This window comes from Mustela putorius, unplaced genomic scaffold (assembly GCF_011764305.1).
Source record: "Mustela putorius furo isolate JIRA1106 unplaced genomic scaffold, ASM1176430v1.1 tig00000698_pilon_pilon_pilon, whole genome shotgun sequence".
NCBI classification, from domain to species: domain Eukaryota; kingdom Metazoa; phylum Chordata; class Mammalia; order Carnivora; family Mustelidae; genus Mustela; species Mustela putorius.
The window spans coordinates 1742628-1764372 of record NW_025421449.1 but is presented as its reverse complement, the minus strand read 5'-3'; the positions used below and the strand labels follow the sequence as shown (position 1 = coordinate 1764372).

Here is a 21745-nt window from a genome sequence, read left to right as displayed (position 1 = left end):
TGAAGTAGGACGGGTGGGCATGGAGGAGACCAAGTGATGGGACAGGAGCCAGGACAAAGCCGAGAGAGAAAGGGAAGATGCGCCTGCATTTCTGATGAGGACAGTAATACAGCTGATGAGTTTGGGGGCAAGATGTTTCCTCGGGGTGTGTGGGACCTCAAGTGGAGAAGTACAGTGGGCTGTTGAGTAAGTAGATGAGTCGGGATAAAGCAGGACCCCCCCCTCCCCCAGCTCAGCGGCTTCAGACAATAGAAGTTTATGTGGGGTCAATAGTAGCAGACCGGACCAGCCAGGAAGGGAAGGGGCTCTGGTGCAGGGGTGGTCAAGGGACTGAGGCTCCTTCCCTCTGGTCCTGCAGAGTCCTCTGCCATGTCCTCTCCAACTGGCGAGTGGAGGGGAAAGAGACAGATCTAGTCCTGCTTTTTCTTCTACTTTTTTTTTTTTTTTTTTTAAGATTTTGGGGTCCCTGGGTGGCTCAGTGGGTTAAAGCCTCTACCTTCGGCTTGGGTCATGATCCCAGGGTCCTGGGATTGAGCCCCACATCGGGCTCTCTACTCAGTAGGGGGCCTGCTTCCTCCTCTCTCTCTGCCTGCCTCTCTGCCTACTTGTGATTTCTGTCTGTCAAATAAATAAAATATTTTTTTAAAAAAGATTTTATTTATTTATTTGAGCAAGAAAGAGTATGAGCCCTGAGGAGGAGCAGAGGGAGAGGGAGAAGCAGACTCCTCTGAGCAGGGAGCCTGATGCAGGACACAATCCCAAGACCCTGAGATCATGACCCAAGCCCAAGGCAGATGCTTCACCAACTGAGCCACCCAGGTGCCCCAATTCCTGCTGCTTTTTTTAAAAAAAATAATTTTATTTTGAAACAATTTAACATGCAGAAAGGTTGCAAGAATTCACAGACGCCCTTCACCTAGACACCCCATTCCACTTTTGCCAAATGCCCCTGTGATGTTCTTTGTAATAAAAAGGTTTGATTTGGGATAATGAATTACACCCACTCACCATGGCTTTGATTCCCCCCTTTGCCTGGAGCACTTCCTCACTCCTAAGTCTGATGCCCTTGATCTTCCTAAAGGAAACAGAGAATGTGCCTGAGCCTGAGTCTGTCCAAGCTTCCTCCTGATCAGATTCAGGATATGCCTCTTTGGTGAGGCGATCAAATTAGTGATGTTGTCTTATTGTGACCTACTGGGGGGTACGTGACATATATTTGTGCTATTACAGATGATAATGTTGGTTGTTTGAGTAAGACAGCGCCTGCGAGGTTCTCGGACCTAAAGGTTTTTCCCCCTCTTTGTAATTAATAGTTATTTTGTGTGGAATCTCTGTAAGGGATATAAATCCACTGTTCTTTACCCCACTTTCACCCACGATGTTTATCACCCATTTATGACTGTTGGCTGGATAACCTTAATCATTGCAAAATGGCCGTTCTTTATTTTCACTATTCCTCCAACATTTATTCGCGGGCATTCTGTTGTAAGAGCTTTCCCTTGCATTTGTTTAATTGTACCTGTTTAGACTCATGGATTCATATTTTCTTCTATGGATTATAATCTGTTATTGTCATTATTTATTTCGATGCTGAAATTGTTGCTTTTGTCTATGTGCTTTGAGGCCGAAATTGTCTGTTGGCTGTTGGGAGCTCCTTCAAACTAGCTTCTCTGTTCCTTCTTTTGGCATCTTCCCATTGTTTTTGGAGTACCGCCTTCCATGGCTGTAGATAGGAAGGAAATTTAGTATTTTTTCTTCTGCCTTTGTTTCCCACATCAATTAGGAAGAGGGAAGGAAGACACCTTTGCTTCTTAACTGCTTCAGACCAGAAGTGATGTGTCTCATTACTGTTCACTGTCCTTCGGTGAGAACTTGGTCCCACCCAGAAGCAAGGGACAAGGTGGGAAATGTCCCTGGCTGGGCAGAAGCTCCCCGGCAGGACCCCCACACCATAGAAGGATCTCTGGCTGAGCTGGCTGACCCTGCCAAACTGGGTCTCATTTTTGTGCTGCCTTAGGAACAAAGACTCACTTCTACCTGAATAAAAATAGGTTTCGTCTTCAGGACCTTGTGGATAGGTGCCAAAAAACTCCTCAACCTGGAGGCTCCTAGGGGCCGCTAGGATACATGAGGACCCAGCGTCCTCTCTGCTTTGTTCCCCCTCTTCCAGCCTCCTCCGCACGTGGGGTCTGTCCTTTGTTGTAAGCACAGTTTGCATTTGGCCATCCAGACCTTTCTGGCCCTTCTCTCCAGGCCCTTTGATCTCTAGCTCTCCTTATCACACACCCTGTTTTCAAAATTCCCTCCATAAATGCCCAAGAGACCAGATGTCTGATTGGACCCATTGTCTTCTCGGGTCTTGCTATGGCTGGGTTCCTGGGCCAGGGGGCAGGGCGGTGGCGGGGCAGAGAAGCCCTGCACCGCTGTCTGCCTGCGTTGCAAACGAGGCTGGGTGTGGGCTCAGTGAAGGGCCTGGGGCTGCCAGTGTTGACCGGACAGAGGCAGAGCCCGAGCCTGCCAGGGGGCCAAGAAGAGACAGGCAGAGGTGCAGGAAGAAAACCAGGGAGGCCAAGACCTAGCTTACCAGCATCCCCCATACTCCTGGGTATGTGCTAGACTGCGTTTCCTGACCCCTCTCACAGTGAGTGTGTCCATGAGTTCCAGCTCACAGAATGAGAGCAGAAGGGAAGCATACCACTTCCAGGCCTGCCTGTAACAACCTCTTCGCTCTCACCCCCTCCCCTTGATGGGAATGGAGGCGACTCCTAAAAGAGGTCAGAAGCCACTTGTTAAAGATGGCCTCTGGCTGGCTGGTTCCAGGATGACTGTGCCTGAAGCAAGGGGCAGCTTCACGAACCTGTCCACTGGCCTGGTACTGACACCCAGCAAGAAATGCCCTTCTGTTGAATATGAGCCATTCAGTTCGGGGGTCCAGATGGCCCAACAGTAGAATTCTATCCTTGGGAATACAGTCTTTCCCTAGCTGGAAGCACTATAACCAAAGCACATTCTGGGGGAGAGAAGAGGAAATAGGGAGATTCCCCCTGTCCTTTGAGGCTTATACATTTCACTGAAAATACAGGAGCAAAAGGAAAGTACTTACCAGGCTCGCCAGAGTTAAGGGTTGCCTCTTCCTCAAGTGGGGGGTCCTGCCTCTCTTTCACGTGCTCCCCGAATTGACCCAATGACCTTGGAGCTCCTCCGAGCCATGGGACCTGGCATTAAAGCCACCTGTTATCTGTCAGGAAATACGGGTTCATCGTGGCTGAGAGCCAGCAACACTTCCTTCTCTTAGGTTACGTGATGTTAAACAATCTGTCCGCGGTTCCTACAAATCATTAAAGTTCCATAAGACTGCCAGGGTTTCGACATTCAAACCATATCTTCCTAACTAGCTCTGACCCTTGCAAATTCAAAGACAAAAGTCTTCTGTTGGGCAGGGAGCCCTGATTTTCAGTTTCATGGCTCTGGGCCCTGTTGGGTGGGAAGAGAGGAGTGGTGTGGGGTAAGTGGCCTGGGGAATTGCATATGGGGATTTTTTTTTATTTTGGGAATGATGAAATGCCCTGGAGTTAGACAGTGGTGAATGGTTGCACAGTATAACACCCCTGAATTGTATACTTAAAAGGGGGAATTTTATGGTATGTGACTTATGCCTTAATCTAAAAAAAAAATCATTCATTTTTTTGAACGTCTGGCGATGCCAGATGCCGGGGATCCACAGTCCAGCAAAGCAAGGTCTCTGTCCCCCCAAAGCAGGTCAAATGTGCTTATTGCCCTCCTTAGCATCAGAGTTTAAACCTCAGCTCTACTTTTCTCTAGGGGTGTCAGGAGGCAAAAAAGGAGATTAAAAGCTATTTGGAAGTTTGCAAAGCCTAGGACAAGTGCAAGCCTTGGGGCATCCACGCTGTAGCTCTTGGGTGGGTCCTCAAAGGCCAGCATTAGAACGGGCAGGGCAATGAGCCCTCTGTGTGGTTGCTTTTCTGTGGCCCCAGGGGCTGAGAGAAGGAGGTAGAGACTCCCATACCTCTGATTGAATCTCCTTCTTCAGCCCGAATTCAGGGGGCAGGGTGCCAGCCAGGATAGGAGAGAGGCAAGGAGTCCAAAGAAGCGGAAGGAGCAGCACATAGCCTGGGCTGTATGGGCTAATGATGTGTGTAGGGCACTCACGGGAGGACACCAGCTTCCCTCAAGCTTGGGATGGTTCTAGGCACCAACGTCTTCTAGGTCGCATAGATCAGAACCCTCCTCATTCCAGGGGTATACCAGGGGATACAAGGTCCTTGCCCAGAGCTTTTGGAAAAGGCACAGAACAGTTCAGACTGCTAATGTAAATATTCCTGAATACCAGGAAGATGGAGGGCAGTATCAGAAAGAGCACAGGCCTGGGAGCCCAGACATTGCCAACATACTGTGTAGCCTTGGGCAGACTGTCTTCCTGTATAAAACACCTATAAGAAATGGCTGCTGTGTGTGTGTTGCTGCTGTGAGCCAGGCACCCAGCTAAACACTTCACACAGATGAACTCGTTGGATCTGTTCCACAACTCTTAGGGTAGGTGCTAATATTTGTATTAAATAGAGGACGATGGCTCATCCATCACCAAACTGGCTATATCCTGTCTCCAGGTTAGAACTTGGGCTGGTCTGTTTCTCTCCGGATCTCAGTCAAGCTCCTTGGTCTCCAGGACTGCCCTCCTAACTAGTTCCCCAATTTCAGGCATCCCTGCCACTCCCCTATTGTTTCCCTACAGACGTAAGTCAGATCTGTCTCTCTTCTGCCTAAAGCCTCACAGTGACATCCCACCGCCCTGGGGATGACACAGCCAATCTCCACCCGGGCCTGGGTCGGGGGGGGGGGGGGAGGGCGGTGCTGCGCACCCTGTCCACGCGGCGCCACTCTGTCCCGTGGAGGCCTCTGCAGCAGCCCCCTCTCAGCTCTCTGTCCGGCCTCTGGGTCTTTGCACGCTCATCCTTGGAGAGAGGCCTTGGGACACTTCCTTTGCCCGTCTTTGGTACTGCGGTTAGCGATACAGGTTTTGTGTGTTTACCCCGGACTGTCAGCTCCGCGGAAGGTGGACACCATGCCTGTTTGGTTCTCCGTTCTGTCGCCCCCCCGCCCCGCGTTTACAGCGGGTGCGGGTTTACAGGGTGCCCCGTGCGCAGTCTCCGGGATTGGGATTTATGATGGTGCAGCCGGAGGCTGGTGATCGGCCGAGGTGGCTCAGCCAGTGCCTGGGAGGCCGTAGCGTCCCCCGCGCACTCTGGGGGCGGTCCCGGCGGCGGTCCGGGGTGAAGGCAGGCGCGTGCCAAGCCACGCCCACGCCCGGCGGGAGGAGCCGGGGGCGCTGGGCTACTCCCGAGCGGCCGGGGCGGGGGCCGGGGCGGGGGCCGGGGCGGGGGCGGGCGCGGCCCGGCGGGGTGGCGCACGGGGCGGGCTCTTGGGGCCCCGAGTGCCCGAGCCCGCTCGGCCCCACACACGCCTCGAGGGGGCTCGCGGGGCCTGGAAGACGCAGCGGACGGCGTTGGAGGTCGGTGCCGCGCGGCTTTGGGGCCCTGGTGGGGAGGGCGATCGTGCGGGGTAACCGGGCCCAAGCCCGCCTCACTCCAGTTCCCCCAGCACACGAAAATTGGGAGGTTTAGTCCCGGGGAGGGTAGGGCAAACTCGACCCCTCGAAACATCCGCCCCTCGAAACAAACGCCCCTCGAAACTTCCGCAAAGTCTTCCCGGGGAAGGCGGGCGGCCCCTCCCTCACGCTCCCCGGGTCGAGTCACCCCTGGGTGGAAAGCAGTGTTATCAGGCAGGAGGAAATCCTCCGTCTCTAGGGGGGCAATACCTGGGCTTACCCGAGTGCCGACCGACTCTGGCGTGCGCTAGGAGGTCCGCTTCTTTCCCCGTGCAGCCCAGGTTCTGCGGGGACAAAGGCCATTGGTCCTGAACTAACTCTGGTGGGGCTGGGAAGGCCAGGAAGCCTGAAATTCACCCGGAGCTGCTACTAGTGGGTGATGTGGGGCGCTTTCTTCCCCATCCCACCCAGTAAACACACCCGCCTTTCCCCTCCAGGGAGAGCCCTTCTGTCAGGGTGGGGACGCTCTGGAGAGGCCCTGGGGAGCTGAGGATCCCGCAGAGGGACCGGGGCAGGGCAGAGGGTCAGGTTGGGATGGGCCTTTCAGGTGTGGCAGCTAGCTGTACCTTGTGTTTAAAGGCCAGCAGGTGAAACAGGTAAATATGTAAAATATCAGGGAGGCCTGCTCAGGTCAGTGTGTGTAAGTGTGCGTGACTACACTAGCACCCCAAGCTCTCAGACCCCCTTGTCCTCACCCTTTGCCTACAGAGGAGCCTCCAAGGAGTGCTGGGCTGAAGCCAACATCTGGAGGGCTTCGGGGAGGAGACCTGGACCTGGTCTCATTCAGAGCTACAGAGGGGTTACTGGGTGGAGCTGGGCTCCAGCCAGGTCTTCAGCCCTGAAATGAGGAAGCCTGGGTTTAGACACATGCGGGGAGCAGACTGTGGGTCTGGGTGTTGAGGGAACCACAAAGTGACTTGCCCCCAGGAGGATGTCCAAGTTTCCTGGCCTTGGTTTTCCCTATGAATATGTATGTGCCACCTGAATGAGCCTGTCTGCCCAGAGCTGCCCTCTCCTGGGGCCTGACAGGACAGCTCCCCCTTCAGACTTTACCTTCTTTCAGAAGTCCCTCTCTTTTGGGTTATATTCAGTGTGCATCCCCTGGGGGGCTGGCCATAAAATGCCAACTCTCAGCCTGCCCCCTTCTTCCTTGACTGTGAGGGTGGCCGCCTGAGAGGGGACACTCAGGGTGAGCCACACTCCAGCGGCCCCCCCATTCCAGATGGCCACTTGGAAGCATGGCTGAAATCTACCCTTGGGGTAATGGGGATGACTCAGAAAACTGTGTGTTTTATTTGTAATCTCTGCGAAGCAATGCTGGGGTCATGTCCTCGCTTTGGTTAGAGCCTGCATGGTTCTCGTGTCTTCTGAGGCAGGACCTCTGAGCAGCTTTGGCATAAATGTAACTTCCTAGCTTCTCAGTAGGTTCCTAGTAGGCTCTTGTTTGCATGACTGGAGAAGAATCCTCCTGGAGTCAGGCTGGTGTTCTTGGCAGAGAAAAGAGGATTTACCGAGAAAATACAAGCGTAAACCAGATTGTGTGTGTGTGTGTATTGGAGGGGTTGGCAAAGGTAAAATTCCATAGGAGTTGTGGACAGTTAGGGTTTTTTGTCTTCTTGGATGGGACTTTATGCTAACATTCCCGAGTCTAGACTGATGTAGTTGATTCTCCGGGGTCACTCTCCCCCTCGGCTTGATGTTTGGTTCAAAACCTGATGGTGGGTCTGGCAATTCCTGGAAGAGTTAAATCTAGAGTTACCAAACTCTACCAAACAACCAAGCAATCCCACACCCGGGTGTATATACTCAAGAGAACTGGAAACGAATGTCCGCACAAAAACTTGGACACAAATGTTGACAGCAGCACTATTCATAGCAGACAAAAGGTGGGGACAACCCCATGTCCCTCCACTGACCGATGGAGAAACAAAATGTGGGGGCTCCTGCGTGGCTCAGTCCTTAAGTGTCTGCTTTCAGCTCAGGTCACTGTCCCAGGGTCCTGGGATCAAGCCCCGCATCAGGGTCCCTGCTCAACAGGAAGCCTGCTTCTCCCTCTCCCACTCCCCCTGCTTGTGTTTCCTCTCTCGCTGTGTGTCTCTCTCTGCCAAATAAATAAATAAATCTTAAAAAGCGAAATGAAACAAAACGTGGTATCTCCATATGATGAAATGTTAGCCACAAGAAGGAAAGAATCCTCATAATATGCTGTAGTTTGGATGACTCTTGGAAACGTTATACTAAGGGAAGGAAGCCAGACACAAAAGGTGGGGAGCAGGTGAATCTATAGAGACAGAAAGATGAGTGCTTGCCGGCGGCTGGAGGGAGAAGGGCATGGGGAGTTACTGCTAATGGATAAGAGTTTTTTTGGGGGAGTGAGGAACATGTTCTGGGATTAGATTGTGGTGATGGTTGCACAACTTCATGAATGTACTAAAAACTGCTGGACTGTGTACTTTAAACTAGTGGAATATAGGAGTGTCTCAATTTATAAAAATAGATGGTAGGAGGCCTGCCCTGTTTTAAAACCTTTATTATTTTTACCAAAATGACATATTCAGTTAAAAATTTTCAAGCAATACAAAAAAAAAAAAAAAAAAGAAAAAAGAAAAAAGAAAAAGAAAAAGAAAAAGGCTCAAAGAGGAAAGTAAAAATATCACCTAGTGACCTCTATTAGCATTTTGGTTTGGAACTCAGTTCTAGTTAGAGTGTTGAGGGTTGAACTTGGACAAATTATTAAACTGGTTTCTAAGATAGGAACAGAAATCCACAGCTGCTGGGTACAGAGGCACAGATGAAAACACAATGAATGCTAGCCGACGCAGTTATCACGTTTCTGTGCACAGCGGGTTAGGCTTTTTTTTTTTTTTTTTTTTTTAGATTTTCTTTATTTGAGGGAGAGAGCATGAACAGTGGGAGAAGCAGAGGGAGAGGGAAAAGCCAGTTCCCCACTAAGCAGGAGTTCGATGTGGGGCTCGATCCTGGGAATCCGGGATCATGACCTGAGGAGAAGGCAGACGCTTAACCGACTGAGTCACCCAGGTGCCCCTAATGGGATGAGGCTTACATGCTGTTACTAGACTTTTTTGTAGACACCTTTTCCCCCTGCTGAGACTTGATGCTTTAAGAGTGGTTTTAGGTTCACAGCAAAGCAGAGGGGAGGGAGGGGAGGGCCCCGCGATTTCCCGGGTGCCCCCTGGCCCCGCACAGCCCCAGCTTCTCCCGCGGGCAGCCTCACTCATCAGGGTGGCACAGTTGTTACCATTGATGAACCTCCGAGGACGGAGTCACCCGAAGACTGTAGTTTACATCGGGGTTCACGGTTGGCCTCGTACGTTCTATGGGTGTGGCGTTGTCATGGACAAAATTTTCATGTAAAAAAATCACCCGTTCTGAAAACGGACAGCTCCAGGATATTCCGTCGTGGGGGTGTATAATAGAGTCGTCTGCCACGTATGGAGGTTCGATTGGCTCCCTCGAGTGGCATCCCCCGCTGATCGAGGCTATTCGAATGGCGCTACTGTTAGCTTGAAGCGTAGGACTCAACGTTATCCATAGTCCACGTGCTTTTTGACCGCCTTTAGGGTGTGTAGCTGGAACGCAGGTCTGTGGCTTAAGCCCACGGATTCGGTGTCCGCAGAGTAGCTGTGGCCTCTCAGAGTCTAACTGTCCTCAGGGCCAGGCATGACTTGGCACTGGAAGAGCCAATGGAACGTTGGTGTGTCCTAGAGCCTTGGGCAGGGGAGGCTGCTGAGGAGGAAGGACGGAATGGGCTGGAGAGCTTCCAGCCCCCATCTTCCAAGTGGGGGTGCCAGAGGCCAGTAGGGGAGAGGGACAGATTCCAGGAGAGGCCTCAGGCAGCCTAGTGTGTAAAAGCCTTTCCCCTCCCCTGGCCTAGCTATGGCAGCCCCTCAGGGGCCTGGCTCTGCCCTCGGGCCCCAGGCGCTCCACTGGGAGTCTGGAGAAGCAGTCTGCTTTCATGGAGGGGTTATCTAGGCCAAGGTTAGCCCTTTGGGGAAGTCAGCTGATGACCCTTGGGGGCTGAGGGAGCAGGGGTTCAAGTCCTTTGGCCAACCCACTGTCCATCAGGCCTAGGCTGGGGTCCTTGGGCTTTCCTCCCTGGGTGCTCATAGCCTGGACGTAGGCTCGAGAATGGCCCTGGCAACATAACATGTGTCTGGTGGGACCTGTCACCTGCCCTCCTGGCCTCCCCACTTTGTTCCCTGAACTTCTACCCCCTCCCTTCCTGTCCCTGGACTTTGTGGGCTAAGCTTTGCCTTCGGTGGTGAAGGCCCCTGGCCCCACTGTTTTTCAAGGCTCCCCTTTGAGCTGTCCTGGGTGGTCTGGTGTGACCTGACCCATGCTGGACCCCATCTCCCCAGCGCACTGTGTGTCGTCTCTAGTGCCCATGTCCAGACAACTTGGAAACCGAGTTCTCTGGGTTCTCCCCAACCTCCTTTCAGGCTGCTGGCCCCAAGAGCAGGCTGGCACGGAGGGGGCTGTGTTGGAGGGGGCTGGTGATGCAGCTCTTCCTTAGCCCTCCACATTCACAGGCTCTGCAAAGGTCCTGGGATCCTCTCCTGACCTCTGGCTGGGTCACTAGGCTCTCTTGGGTCCCCACCCCAAGAAATATTTTCATTCTGGCCCAGTTGGCAGATTCAGCCTGATGAACACTCGGGACCAGATCTGGATGACCTTTTTGAAGGCCTGGAGCAGTGAAAATGGCACTGCCTGCGGGAGACTTGTCTTGGTCATGGCGCTGCTGAGGACTCAGTTTTCTCATCTGTAAAATGGGTGGAATGTACAATGCCTCAGTGCATTGGGGACAATTTGGCCAAGGAGAAACAGAGTTAAATCTCTTCTAATTTCCTGTGCCAAATCCCCCTCCCCCATGCCCAGGTTCTCTCTCCCCCAGGGGAGATAGGAAGCAGCAGGCATTTGAATATCAATGAGAGCAGTACCTGGAGGTCCATAAGCTGCATCTCTAAGTGTGGGAAGATCTGTAAATTGGATCTGAGAGGATCCCAGATGACCTGGAACATGCTTCCGCATTGAGCCTTCAGGCAGTTTGCTGTCTGTCCTTCAAGGTTGACCTTCAAGGTTGAATTCAATTTCTGAGGCGCCTGGGTGGCTCAGTCGGTTAAGTGTCTGCCTTTGGCTTGGGTCATAATCCCGGAGTCCTGGGATCGAGCCCCAAGGTGGTCTCCCTGCTCAGCAAGGGGTCTGCTTATCCCTTTCCCTCTCTGCTCTCTCCCTCTGTTTTCTCTCTGTTGTTTTCTTCCTCTCTCTTGTTCTCTGTCAAATAAATAAATAAAATCTTAAAAAAATAAAAGAAATTTTGGGGCGCCTGGGTGGCTCAGTGGGTTAAGCTTCTGCCTTTGGCTCAGGTCATGATCTGGGGATCCTGGGATCAAGCCCCACGCTGGGCTCTATGCCTGTGGGGAGTCTGCTTCCCCCCGTCTCTGCCTGCTTCTCTGCCTACTTGTTATCTGTCTCTGTCAGATGAATAAATGAAATCTGTGAAACAATTTAAAAAAATGTTTAAGTTCAATTTCTTATTTCCTTGCCTTCCCCCTCCACATCCCACCCACACAGCCTTGAACTCCCCCTCCCTGAAGCCCACAGCAGCTGTTGGCTTCTCTTGCTGCTTTCTGCTGCTTCTTCTTTTTAAGATTTTATTTATTTATTTGACAGAGAGAGAGAGCACGCGCTCACAAGCATGGGGAGCAACAGGCAGAGGAAGAGGGAGAAGCAGGCTCCCAGGCTGAGCAGGGAGCCCAGTGTAGGGCTCCATCTCAGGACCTCAGGATCATGATCTGAGCCAAAGGCAGACACTTCACCGACTGAGCCACTCAGGCCGCCTCCTCTTGCTGCTTTCTGTGCAGGGAAGACTTTGTTTCTTTCCTTAGCATTGCTCTCCAGCAGACAGCAATCCCTGCCTCTCCGTGGAGCCTGGCACAGGCTGGGAGGAGGTTTGATGGCCGGTTGCCCTTGAGCTGTCCCCTCCCCACAGGATGCTCTCAGTATCTCAGCCCCTCAGACAGCTGGGCTCCCACCCTAGCGAGCCCTGAGGCCTGTACCACGACTGCCCTTCTCTGGGGCTAAGCTGGGCCGGGGACAGAGCCCTTCACTGCAGCCCCAAGCCGGCCCCTCTGCCCTCCCTGGAGGCAGAGTCTGGAACACTCTGCCTGGATGACCCAGGCCCTCAGGAGGCTGAGCCCCCTGGGCAGTGCCCCAGGCTGGCTAGGAGAGCCCCAGCAAACTGCTATCCCGTTCCTTTGGGCTTGGTGGTTCAGTGTCTAGTGACCCAGCCCAATGTTGTCCTCTGCCTCAGATGTCCTTCAGTGTCCAATTCAGTGCCAGGCAATGGTCCTTGAATTTTCGCTCCTTAGGGGTTCAACCAAAGTTGGTTCTCAGTTTGCCAGGAACTGGTCAGGCTGCCCCAGCCCCTATGTGAGTGTGAGCCTGGGGCACCCTTGGCCTGCAGATCTGGCTTCTGCCCTCTGCAGATGCCCTCCGGGGGACTGCTCCCCTGTCATGGGCTTCTGGCAGGACCCTGTACCCCACGCCTTCTCACCGGAGCCTCCACGGTCAGTGCGTCCCCTACCCTCTTTCTTACTGCAGACATCGCCTCTTGTCTCCTCTCCTGGGGGATGCGGCTCAGCCAGCCATCTTGGTACACACCTGCTGTCCCAGGAATGCTCAGGGGAGTGACCTGCCCACTGCAGGCCCCTTTTCCCCATCCTCCTGTCCTGACCTCCACGTACCACATCCTGTTTTGTGGGTTGATGGGCATAACCTGCTAATTGATCTCCTTCGACTTGGGGCTCAAGGTGGTGGCCTGTGAGCAGGGCAGAGTCTAGCGTCTGCGCAGTGCAGCACTTAGAGGAGTGTGGTCCGTTTCTTTACCGTGCCTGCCAGTTCCCTCTTGTTATTCTGCGTCTGCCCTCATCGTCTTCATCCACCTGGCCCCACGAAGTCTGCAAGTCCTGCCTTTATAAGGGCAAAACAAATACACAACGATTTGTTTAATGTGTGCAAAAAGGAATATTGTAGGTGCGCAGAGCATCTCTGGAGGGATTTGTGGATACTCGGTAATTGCGGATGCCACTGAGAAGGGGACTCGTGGTTGGGGAATGGGACGGAATTAGGGTACACCTGTTCCTTTGGAATTTAACCCACATGTTACAAAATTGGAATTTTGTTAATAGACAGTTATATAATTTAAAAAGTTCAAGTCATGGGGCACCTGGTTGGCTCAGTCAGTAGAGCAGGTGACTCCTGACCTTGGGGTTGTGGGTTCAAGCCCCAAGTTGGATGTAGAGTTTACCAAAAATAAAAATAAGGGATAAATTAAAAGATCAAGTCTTGGCATTTGAGGCCTTCTTGCTGTGCCTCCCCCCCAACAGCCTTTGAGCGTCCTGACTCTGATGTGGTCTCTCCTCCTATCCCAGCAGTGCCTGGTTCGAGATGGGTTCCCAGGTGTCCGTGGACGTGGGAGCCGTGCGTGTGGTGATCGTGGGTGGGGGCTTTGGTGGGATGGCTGCTGCCAGCCAGCTGCAGACTCTGAACATTCCCTTCGTGCTGGTGGACATGAAGGACTCCTTCCACCACAACGTGGCCGCCCTCCGGGCCTCCGTGGAAAGTGGTAATGGACTCTCTTCTGGGGCTTTCTTCGTCAGAGTGGTCTTGTCACCACTGTGGGTTTGGGGGTGGTTTTTGCCACTTAGGGCAAGGCCTAAATTCCACCTTTAGAGAAATTCTGGAGATTGTTGAGGTCTCTGGCCTTAAGCAGCTACCATATCAAGGCTGTAGAAGTAGGAGCTGCAGCTTCCCTGAGGACCCGGTGAGGCCCAGGTGGCTGTTGCCGGTGGGGGGTGGAGGCGGGGGTTCCCTGAATACCACTGGCTCAGCTCTTTGGCCAAGGACAAGCCTCAGGAAAGGTTTTGAGTGCTTCTGGCTTCCCGCAGGCAGCCCAGTTTCACTCTCTGACCTCCTCTGTGCGCATTCCCCAGGGTTTGCCAAAAAGACATTCATCTCCTACTCTGTGACCTTCAAGGAGAACTTCCGGCAGGGGCTGGTGGTGGATATAGACCTGCAGAATCAGACAGTGCTGCTCGAGGACGGTGAGGTGAGCACAGTGGGGGCCGACCTGGACCTCTGCTAGCTTCAGGGGGTCCCCAGGGCTCCTCAGCTGCTGCTGGGACGGGACCCAGGTGGTCTCAAAGCTGGAGAGCCCTCGATGACCCCTACATGGTGCCGGCCGGTAGCAGATTCCTTATAAGTGAAGGCCTGGCCCCAACAGACTTTTCCCGAGCCATTCCTGTATGCCTGGCACTGTCTAAAGCCTTAGGTGGTCTCATTTGTGCCCACCTTGACTCCATGGGGAGGTGGTGTAGCTTCTCTTTATGGAGAGGGTAAGTGACCCAAGATCCCACAGCTGGTAAGACACTTGGCCAGGATATGAACCTAGGCAGTTTCAACCCAGAGTCTACACTGAAAGCTGGTGTCCCAGACCAGGTTCTGGCTTAGCTGCCTGTGGGGCCGTCCTGGCTATGTAGGATCAAAGGGCAGGTGGACACATGATACCACATCCTCCAGATTGGGAGGCTCTCATTCATCCCTGCATTCCCCAGCCCTGGGAAGAGCCCGGAGCCTGGTGTGGCCCTGCAGTGACGGAGACCGTGGGGGAACTGCCATATGTTGGGAAGGGCCACCTCCAGCCTGGCCCTAGGGGCGCAATTTCTGTCCTTGGTGACTTTGTGCGAATCAGTCTTCCTTGAATTTATTCCTGGCAGGACGCGTGGCTGTTCCCTTCGGTATTGGCCGGGTTCTAGTGCTTCTTCTTGGCCTGCTCAGTGTGATGGTTTCACTCCTTTCAGAGGAGGGCGGCCGCAGTGTGCCCAGGCCTCTCCCGCCCGGTACTCCTTGCTCGGTGGGCCCAATCATGGGCAGAAGCCCGGGCCTGCCCTCACCTCCTTTCTCTACCCACTCTCCCGCCCCCCGCCCCAGGCCCTGCCCTTCTCACATCTTATCCTGGCCACTGGCAGCACCGGGCTCTTTCCAGGCAAGTTTAACAAGGTTTCCAGCCGGGAGGCTGCTATCCAGGCCTACGAGGACATGGTGAAGCAGGTGAGCTACCTATGGGGCCAGGTGGGGCCGTGAGGGTTAGGCGGGGCCCTGGGGGAGGGGAACCACTGTGGGGATGCATGGGGCGGTAGCAAAGAGCCCCCGGGTGCAGCTATGAAGATAGAGAGTTAGTGGGAAGATCCCAGACTCCCTGGCAGAGACCTTTGTCCCTCACCGAAGTCTGGATAGGAGTACCCCCGACCTCATGAAGTGGCTGGTGTATCCCTGCCATGTCTCCCCTGGGGTCCCGTTTGCACAAGGCTTTGTATTTTACAGAGCAGCTGTGGGTCCGTGACCTCAGGCGGTTTTCCCTGAGGGGTGGGCAGGGTCTGGCCTGGCTGAATGACAAGGGATAGATCCCCACAGAAGGATCCCAAGGCGAGTGCGACTGTGTGACTGTGGCTGGGTCCTGCCCTCCCCGCCACGCTTCTTTGATGCCTGGGGAGCCTCTCTTGGCCCATCTTAAACAGATGTGGGTGTGGAGGTTAGGGTCCCGGCTGTGAGCTCAGACAGACCTGGGTCGTGGTCCTCTGGATGGTGGGTGGGGGTGCTGCTTACCTCGTGGGGCCAAGCACGAACCATGCGAGGACATGCGGGGAGACACCCGCACGACCTGGCTCTGAGGAAGCACGGTTGGACCCCAAATTTGGACTCTTCTTTGGTCGGGGAGCCCCCAGCCTGGCCGAGCCCCTGGGCAGGCTGAGTCTGAGGGCGTGTTTTCTGCTTCCTTCCCCTCCAGGTCCAACGCTCCCAGTCAGTGGTGGTGGTGGGAGGCGGCTCTGCTGGAGTGGAAATGGCAGCCGAGGTTAAAACCGAATTCCCCGAGAAAGAGGTGGGCACACGGCCTTGCCTTTGGGCTCTCTGCATGGCGTGAAAGGAGCAGGGGGGACTGGCTCGGGGCCTAGGCCATAGCGCTCCACGACTCTGGGCCCCGCTCTCTGCAGTGGGGTGCCCCTGATGTCCTGTTCTGCTGGCAGTGCGTCCTAGGGAGCCAGGGCATGTCCTCCTTCAGGGAGAGGGCCTGTGAGCCAGTCTAGCCAGGGCCAGTGAGCCTAGCACAGTGTGAGCTCTCGTGTCCCCTGCTGTGTTCAGCCTCTTGAGACATAAATGTAGACTTTGATTCCCTGTCTTTGGTGGCAGCTGGCCTGCTCAGAGACACCTGAGGGCGGCGTTTTGTCTGGGGCAAGCAGCAGCTGGTCTTCAAGGGACGAAAGCCTTTGCCCTGAGTAGCTGCACTGGGGGCTCTGCCATGCTGTCCCCTCACTGCCCGTGCTGGGGAAGGAGTGGCCAGCACCCCTGGCAGGAGTGCCCTTTAGAATGATGGGGGGGGGTGGGCAGGAGGACCTGCTTGGAACCCTGGAGAGAAAGACCGGCAGGATGTAGAGGCTCAGCCCAGGGCCCAGTGAGGAGCGGTCATTAAAAGGTCCTTGAGGCAAGAGCTTAATCAGCTGACGCCAGCCCGGCTTCTCAGAGCCACGTGGCTGCTGCTTCCTCCCGAGGGAAAGGCAGGTTGGCTTTGAAAAGATCCATATGGGCTAATTGAATTATATAGCTGTTCTCTGACAAATTATTGGACCTTATTATGAGTGATTGATGTGAAAGGGTTTTAATTTTGATTTATGGGGTAAAGACGAGGCTGAAGTAGTCGTCACTTGTCAGGGAGCGGATACAAGTAACAGTACCCGCCCTTTATTCAGGACTCAGTGGGTACTGAGTTACGTGCTTACCCCACGGTTTCTCAGTCCATCGTCACAATTTCCCGAGGGTGGGCCTGGATCCCTGTTTGACGGACTCTTTGGGAGCCATCCGAGATGAGGCTTCCACTCAGGCCATCCGGTTTTATTTTCATTTATTTATTTATTTTTCTTAAAGATTATTTATTTATTTATTTGTCAGAGATCTTAAGTAGGCAGAGAGGCAGGCAGAGAGGGGGGGGGAAGCGGGCTCCCTGCTGAGCCGAGAGCCCGATGTGTGGCTGGATCCCAGGACTCTGGGACCATGTCCTGAGCTGAAGGCAGAGGCCTTAACCCACTGAGCCACCCAGGCTCTCCGGCTTCTGGTTTTAAAGCCCGAGCTTCGAGCACCGTCCCAGGCTGCCCCTGCCTCCCCAGGCTGGCCCACAGCGAGTAGCCGCGTCTGGAAGTGTGGGCGTCATGCCTGGCTGTAGTGTAAATGCCGGCCTGCCCGACAGCCAGGGTGGGGGTGGGGATTGGAGCCCTGGCGCCTTCTGGAAGAGTCTCAGACTAGATGTGGACTCCGGCCCAGCCGCCTTCCCTGGTTCCGGCTTTGGGCAGTTGACTTCTCTGCGGGTGTGGAAGTGGGGAGGGAGACAGGCTGGCGTGGACGTTGGTAAGCCTCTTCCTGCGAGCCTGAGACTCAGCCGCTCCTTCTCCCCCCCCGTGGTCGCCTGTCCAGGTCACTCTCATCCACGCCCAGGTGGCCCTTGCTGACAAGGAGCTCCTGCCCTGCGTGCGGCAGGAAGCGAAGGAGATCCTGCTGCAGAAAGGCGTTCAGCTGCTGCTGAGTACGTGCGAGGCCCCCTCCTACTCATCCCCTCCCCCGCCCACCACCCCAGCTCCACGGCCCCTTGGGTTCCAGGGTCGGGCATTTGAGCCTTGCTGGCCTGCTGTGGGCTGTGTCTGCCCGTGGACTGGGCAGAGGCCCTGGTGCTCACGGGACTCCTGGGCCACAGGCATAGCCCCGGCCTGGCTTCTCCAGGATTTGACCTGAATTATGGTATCTCTGTGGTACAATTGTTTTGTTTTGTTTTGTTTTGTTTGGCGTGTGTTTTTCTTTGGTTTATATTCAGAAGGTGCTGAGGAGTGTGAGCTTTGTTGAGACCAGGAGGAAGGGAGAGCACCACACAGCTTGTTTAGAGACTGGGGCCCTGACCCTGGCACAGTGACTGGCGCACTTCATGGGGTTCAAGCCTCTGTGCGTTCTGCAGGGAGGGGTGACATTTCTGCTCTGGGCAGACCCCTCCCAGCTCCTGGTCTCCTTGTGCTGGGCTGCCCACTAGTGTGTCCACCTTTCCTCTGAGGCAGCGTAGAGTGTAGGTGAGCTTCTGGACTTTTCTCTTCTTCCTTTTTTTTAAAAGAATGTATTTATTTATTTATTTGTTAGAGAGAGAGAGGGAGAGAGAGGGAGAGCATAAGCAGGCAGTAGCAGGCAGAGGCAGAGGGAGAAGCAGGCTCCCTGCTGAGGAAGGAACCAGATGCGGGACTTGATCCCAGGGTTCTGGGATCATGACCTGAGTCGAAGGCAGCGGCCTAACTGACTGAGCCACCTCTTGGTCCCTCTTCTGGACTTTCTTGCTCACACCTTAGTCGGTGGTGCACCTGGAGCGCCTCCCTGCCTGGTGAGGATGGCGTGGCTGGCTGACTTTCCCGGAGGCGTGCTTGAGGTCTTCCTCCAACAGCTTTTCCCAGAACTTCTCGGGAAATTCAGCCTCACTTTCCCACACTGCTTTTGGGAACTTTCCTGCCTTTGGATCCTCTGGGGTGGCCGGATGTCCACCTTGTGCTTCTTGGGGGCAGTAGGGTGGACTGGGAGAGGGGCTTGCAGGAAGGCGGGAGCCGAAGGATCTCTTAGGTGGGCCCCAGCCTTGATGCCGTGCCCACCCCCTGCTGGCCTCCCGCTCACGGATCCCACTTGACAGGTGAGCGTGTGAGCAACCTGGAGGATTTGCCTCGGAATGAGTATCGGGAGTGCATCCAGGTGCGCACGGACAAAGGCACAGAGGTGGCCACCAACTTGGTGATCGTCTGCAACGGTATTAAGATCAACAGCTCGGCCTACCACAGTGCATTCGGTAAGCAGAAGCCAAGGCCCACTGCCTGGGCCATGGCCCCACTGTCCGGCCATGGCAGGCCCTGCAGGCCTCTCCCCTGGGCATCAGTGTCGCCCTGCCTCCCTTCCCCTCCACCCCAGCAGCTCAGGTCTCTTCTGAATGGTGACATCAAACTTTAAATTCAGGCTTGGGTCCCCTCTCCAGGTGCCTTCCTCCACTATGGCCGTGACTTAGGCCAAGGTGGCGAAAGTGACCATCTTTCAAAGTCGGAGCCCGCCCCCTCGTGGTGAGAGCGGGGAACAGGTTTCAGGGGGAAGGAAAGATCCACCGTTTCATTTTCTGTGAACATGGAGGGGAGGCAATTCCTGGGTCAGGCCTTTGCCTGTTTATTCACAGGTGTGCTGTTCTCTCCAAACCCTGATCCAAACGTGGAATGACATTCTGGGGAGTAGAGGAAATGCTGCGGCCTCAGGCTCAGTAGTGAACTCCCCAGCTAACTGGAGGCTGGGGGAGGTGGAGTCCCGGCCTTCGGGTGTGACCTGGAGGCTCTGTGACTCTTCCTCGGGCCCCAGGATTGCCGTGTCCCCAGGCTGCTCCCAGTTACTTCATAGCACCCTTCCTGGACAGGGAGGTCCTGTTTGGGTCCTGCGGGAAAGAACTGGCCAGTCCCAGCAGAAGGAAACTGGTCCAGGCCACGTGTAGGGGGTGGGATCGAGGGCCTGTAATGGACAGAGGTCCCAGCATTTTACACCCATTTGTCTTAATGTCATATTTTCAAAAGTAATTCTTTTAGGTCCCTTAAAAAGAAAAGTTTTATCATTTACTAGAGTCCTGCATTAACTTAAAAAGTCTGGTCCATGTTCAAGGGGAAATTCAAGACTTGGCTGAGCTGCCACGTTGTCATTGTGAGTCATTGTCGGTCATGGTAACTTAGAGTCACACAGGTTGTATAAAACGGCAAGTGCTGTCTTTCTGATCAGTTTCCCTCCTGGAATAGTAACCTTGACTTTGCAAGAAGAGTTCTAAGATGGGCCTTGAGGCAGAACTAAATCGAGGATGTGCCTTTGGAGGGGGGCTTAGCCGGCACCAGAGGGCCCTCTTCTTGGTGTTCTAGTGGCCGCATAACAGTGTTTCCGGGTTCCCTTTGCCCGGCAGAGAGTCACCTGGCCAGCAACGGCGCTCTGCGAGTGAACGAGCATCTCCAGGTGGAAGGCTGCAGCCGCGTCTATGCCATTGGTGACTGTGCCGATGTGAAGGAGCCCAAGATGGCCTATCACGCCGGCCTCCATGCCAGCGTGGCTGTGGCCAACATTGTCAACTCCATGAAACAGAGGCCCCTGAAGGCCTACAAGCCAGGTAAGGAAGCTGCCTGTACCTCAGAGACTCGCCCATCTTCCTAAATGTCTTACAGTTCCCAGTCCTCAGATGGGAGGCCCCAGGAACTGCAGGTCCACGGATGGTGAGCGGGGGTCTGATTTACCCACCCGTGTCTGCTCCACAGGGGCACTGACGTTCCTTCTGGCCATGGGGAGAAACGATGGTGTGGGCCAGATCAGTGGCTTCTACGTGGGGCGACTCATGGTTCGGCTGGCCAAGAGCCGGGACCTGTTCATCTCCTCCAGCTGGAAGACCATGCGGCAGTCTCCACCTTGAGCTGGAGCAGGGCGGGAGACAAGGTACTGCTGGGGTTGGGGGTGGGGGATGGGGGACAGATTGTTTGCCAAGTGCTATCCACTTGATGAATGCCGAAGGGTAGATGCCCTTTTCCTGGAGTGAGATGCCGGGGATGTACTGATCAGAAACAACTTACAGAAAGCAAAAACTGGGAAAGGGAGCAAGTGAGCCATTGGAAAAAAGACACCTTCTAGAGGATTCTTTCTGGGTTTGGAGAGGTCTGCTTGCCTTTGTGCTAGCGGAGGGGTTCACTTGGTCCTGGTGAGGGGTATAGCTGGCTTTCTCTTCCCCAGGCTCTTTGCGTGTATGTACATGGGCACATGTGTTGGGACTCAGGGCTCTCAGAGCAGGAGAGAGCAGGGTCTCCTGGCGGCTGGCATCCTGTCTGTTAGGGTGAAGAGGAGCCTGCATGGTGACACCAGCTATGGAAGGGGAGCTGGGGTAGACATAGCCTGCACCCCAAGCCTCTCTCGTCGCATCCTGGGTGGGGAAGCCCGTGCATTCTGCAATACCCAGGTTGTTAAGAGGAGCCTAATTTCAAACTATTAGTCCCTATGGCCTTTCATTTTCACAAAACTTTCTATATTTCCTTTTCTAAGTAATGATTACACACCTTAGGTTACATTTAAGAAGAAAAAAATTAGATAAACTGCCCTCCCGTTTAGCCCGTCCTAACAGAGAGTGAGTTCTTAACAAAGCTAGTGGGTTGAGACGGAAGCCTGGCCGGCCAGCCGCTAGAGATGTTAAGGAGAAGCAGCTGAGCTAACGGGACCCTTGGGTGGGCTGCTGTTGGGCTCATATTCAGGGAGCAGAGTGAGACTTGCAGGTGAACCCGTGTGCGCTTCTAGGCTACTATCTCAGTGGATTCTGTAGGGGACAAAATTCCTGCTGATGCTGGGGCAGGGGACCCTGTGGGAACCTCTGGGGTTCTGTGCTTCTGGTTTCCTGGCTAACCCCAGTGACACTTGTGGGGGTCCTGCCTGCCACTGGCTGTGTTAAGGTACATAAATGACTCCTGTATCTGGGAGAGGACTTCAATTAGAGGGAGTCTCTTCTGGAAGACAGAAGTTAAATCCCCAGAGTGGAAGTGGTTGCTGATTTCATCTGCATAAATGCAGGCCCTGCTCATTTTTGATGGTGGCTTCTGGGTCCTTGGCCAGAGTCCTGAGGACACAGCCTATGGGGGTTCTCAGTCCTTCCTGCCTGGGCTGTGGCCCAGGGCAGTTCCATTTGTTCTCTAGGCCTACGTGAGACCTGTGCCTCTCTCCCGTAGGATGGCTGCCCACTGGAGGCTTCACCTAGGACTACCTTTCTGTGGACCAAAGCCAACCAGGCTCCTCTTGCCCAGACCAGTCCGTGCTGTCTGCCCTGGGGCCTGACAGGGTGGGCGTCTCAGCCTGTGCGTGACAGGCCTTGTTCTATTTATAACATTTTACAAGTGCCTACCCATGGGGACACAGTTTTCTAAACTGAGGAAAATGTTGCAATAAAAGATTATGTTGTAAGAAAGACACTGGATCTTCTTTTTT

General features: G+C 54.3%; 1 protein-coding gene and 1 long non-coding RNA gene across 6 annotated transcripts; one reads left to right on the top strand and one right to left on the bottom strand.

Annotated features, from left to right (window-relative positions):
• Positions 1–912: 912 nt before the first annotated feature.
• LOC106003497 lies at positions 913–6158 on the bottom strand. 2 transcript variants are annotated; one of them, XR_001176019.2, is made up of 3 exons: positions 5837–6158; positions 3104–3238; positions 913–1723 (listed from the first exon to the last, which is right to left on the bottom strand). It is a non-coding gene; the product is annotated as an uncharacterized LOC106003497 (long non-coding RNA). The 2 variants fall into 2 exon arrangements; XR_001176020.2 differs by having other exon boundaries at positions 5847–6158.
• On the top strand, positions 5391–21725 carry AIFM2 (apoptosis inducing factor mitochondria associated 2). 4 transcript variants are annotated; one of them, XM_004769533.3, is made up of 10 exons: positions 5391–5530; positions 13078–13271; positions 13639–13754; positions 14636–14755; positions 15492–15584; positions 17168–17276; positions 18411–18563; positions 19698–19898; positions 20044–20218; positions 21458–21725. In XM_004769533.3, exons 2-9 carry the CDS (start codon positions 13094–13096, stop codon positions 20193–20195), a joined length of 1122 nt encoding a protein of 373 aa, XP_004769590.1. In that variant the 5' UTR covers positions 5391–5530; positions 13078–13093; the 3' UTR covers positions 20196–20218; positions 21458–21725. The 4 variants fall into 4 exon arrangements, with proteins under 4 accessions (XP_004769590.1, XP_004769589.1, XP_004769588.1 ...); XM_004769532.3 differs by having other exon boundaries at positions 21436–21725; XM_004769531.3 differs by having other exon boundaries at positions 5392–5530; positions 13081–13271; positions 21490–21725.
• The last annotated feature ends 20 nt before the right edge of the window (positions 21726–21745 follow it).

Coding starts and splice junctions, on each gene's coding strand:
- AIFM2 (XM_004769533.3), top strand. CDS start 13,094: ATGGGTTCCCAGGTGTCCGTGGACGTGGGAGCCGTGCGTGTGGTGATC. Junction 13,272..13,638: donor CCGGGCCTCCGTGGAAAGTG/GTAATGGACTCT, acceptor CGCATTCCCCAG/GGTTTGCCAAAAAGACATTC. Junction 17,277..18,410: donor AGGCGTTCAGCTGCTGCTGA/GTACGTGCGAGG, acceptor CCCACTTGACAG/GTGAGCGTGTGAGCAACCTG.